At 36.9% G+C, this 1,462-nt stretch overlaps 1 protein-coding gene across 1 annotated transcript in view; it reads right to left on the bottom strand.

Annotated features, from left to right (window-relative positions):
- Positions 1–209: 209 nt before the first annotated feature.
- The window catches only part of hdac3 (histone deacetylase 3), a 10,069-nt gene continuing 8,816 nt past the window's right edge, over positions 210–1,462 (bottom strand). Inside the window, exons 9-11 of the mRNA XM_016263351.1 lie at positions 1,170–1,271; positions 1,004–1,083; positions 210–416 (exon numbers count right to left, since the gene is read on the bottom strand). Coding sequence (XP_016118837.1) covers positions 255–416; positions 1,004–1,083; positions 1,170–1,271 — 344 coding nt within the window. The 3' untranslated portion in view covers positions 210–254. The remainder of the gene's footprint in view (positions 417–1,003; positions 1,084–1,169; positions 1,272–1,462) is intronic.

Below are 1,462 nucleotides of genomic sequence, written 5' to 3'. Positions count from 1 at the left end.
GAAAATACAGCTGCGCATCACAGAAATACATTACAGTTTACTACATATTCACATAGAAAACAACTGTTTTATATTGTAATAATATTTCACAATATTACTGTTTTTATTTTTATATATATATATATATATACACATACACACACACCCACCCACACACAGTGTGCATGTATATATATATATTTTACTGCAAGAGTCAGTCTTGGTGGGCAGAAGGGGCTTCATGCAAGCGTTTAAACACTAGTGTTAGTTTGTGGTCACCTGGAGAAGTGGTCTTCTGACCCGCGCTCGTCAGGATCAGCCTCGTCTGGACGCTCGTAGTTCAGCAAATCAGAGGGAACGTCATGGATCTGAACGCTTGGTGCGTGATTCAACATCTTCAAGCTCTCAAACACTGTTTGACGAATCTGCTCCAAATACTAGAAAACACGGGGAACAACACGCTGCTTACTGCTGAAGACTGCCGTCAAACAATTCATCGCATCCAAAATAATAGTTATTTTAAAAACTTATTTTGGATGCGATTAATCATGATTAATTGAAGACTACACTGAATGAAATATTTACACATGTTCTAACCTTAATAAATACAACACACTATAATATCCTTTAACTAATCGTTAAGTGTTACATTTTGATATGGTTTTATTTTTTCACTTTTTTGCATTATTATAATTTAATACAAAATGAAAAGTTCAATAAAAAAAAATAATAATAATGCACATGGATTTGCTATAGTCTTAGTACTTAGTACAGCAGTCCTGGAGCTGACATGAAGCAACCCTCAATGATCTGAGATCTCCAGAGAGTATCTGGTGCCGTATCTGAATCTCAAGCATGTCTAATTGATTTTTCATTATGCAACACTTATTTTTTATTTTTTCTCAACTTGGTTATTTCCCGGTTTAAAAGAGGTTTTGTCTCACTGTACTTGTTAAAACAAATGTACTGTCAATGTAAAGGCAGGTTTGTAGACACAAACATATGTGAGCAAAATAACCCATACTTGTCTGGAATTTTGGTTTTCTATCCTTGTGCTGACGTCTGGGTGAAGTGTGAAGTCTGGAGCAAAATATTCAAAGTATTCTGTGCAGAGGACAAACACAAGAGTCATACGAGGCTGATTCAAGACAAACACACCCTCTTCTCCTGTGACACAGTTACTGTCTTACCACTGTACGGTAGTTCATCACTGATGGACTCCTCAACTAGCAAAGACGTTTCATAGGTCCTACGAGAGAAAAGTGAAGTGAATACTCGCACATTAGTAGCATCTACTGAAAGTCTTCACACATGACCTCCCAAACGAACACGCTTGATGATCAGAGACTCAACAGAGGTGAGAATGAGGAAGTAAGATAAACCGTAGGACAGCGAGTCAATTACAACATTGTAATTAAACAACACTGTAATCTTTATTAATTAGTGACGCACCAACATTTTGGCCACTGACATTTTCAGCCAG

The sequence above is a fragment of the Sinocyclocheilus grahami genome, unplaced genomic scaffold (assembly GCF_001515645.1).
Source record: "Sinocyclocheilus grahami isolate Dianchi unplaced genomic scaffold, SAMN03320097.WGS_v1.1 scaffold5549.1, whole genome shotgun sequence".
In the NCBI taxonomy this organism is placed as follows: Eukaryota; Metazoa; Chordata; class Actinopteri; order Cypriniformes; family Cyprinidae; genus Sinocyclocheilus; species Sinocyclocheilus grahami.
The sequence above is the reverse complement of the archived record's forward strand: the minus strand, read 5'-3'. Positions and strand labels throughout refer to the sequence as shown.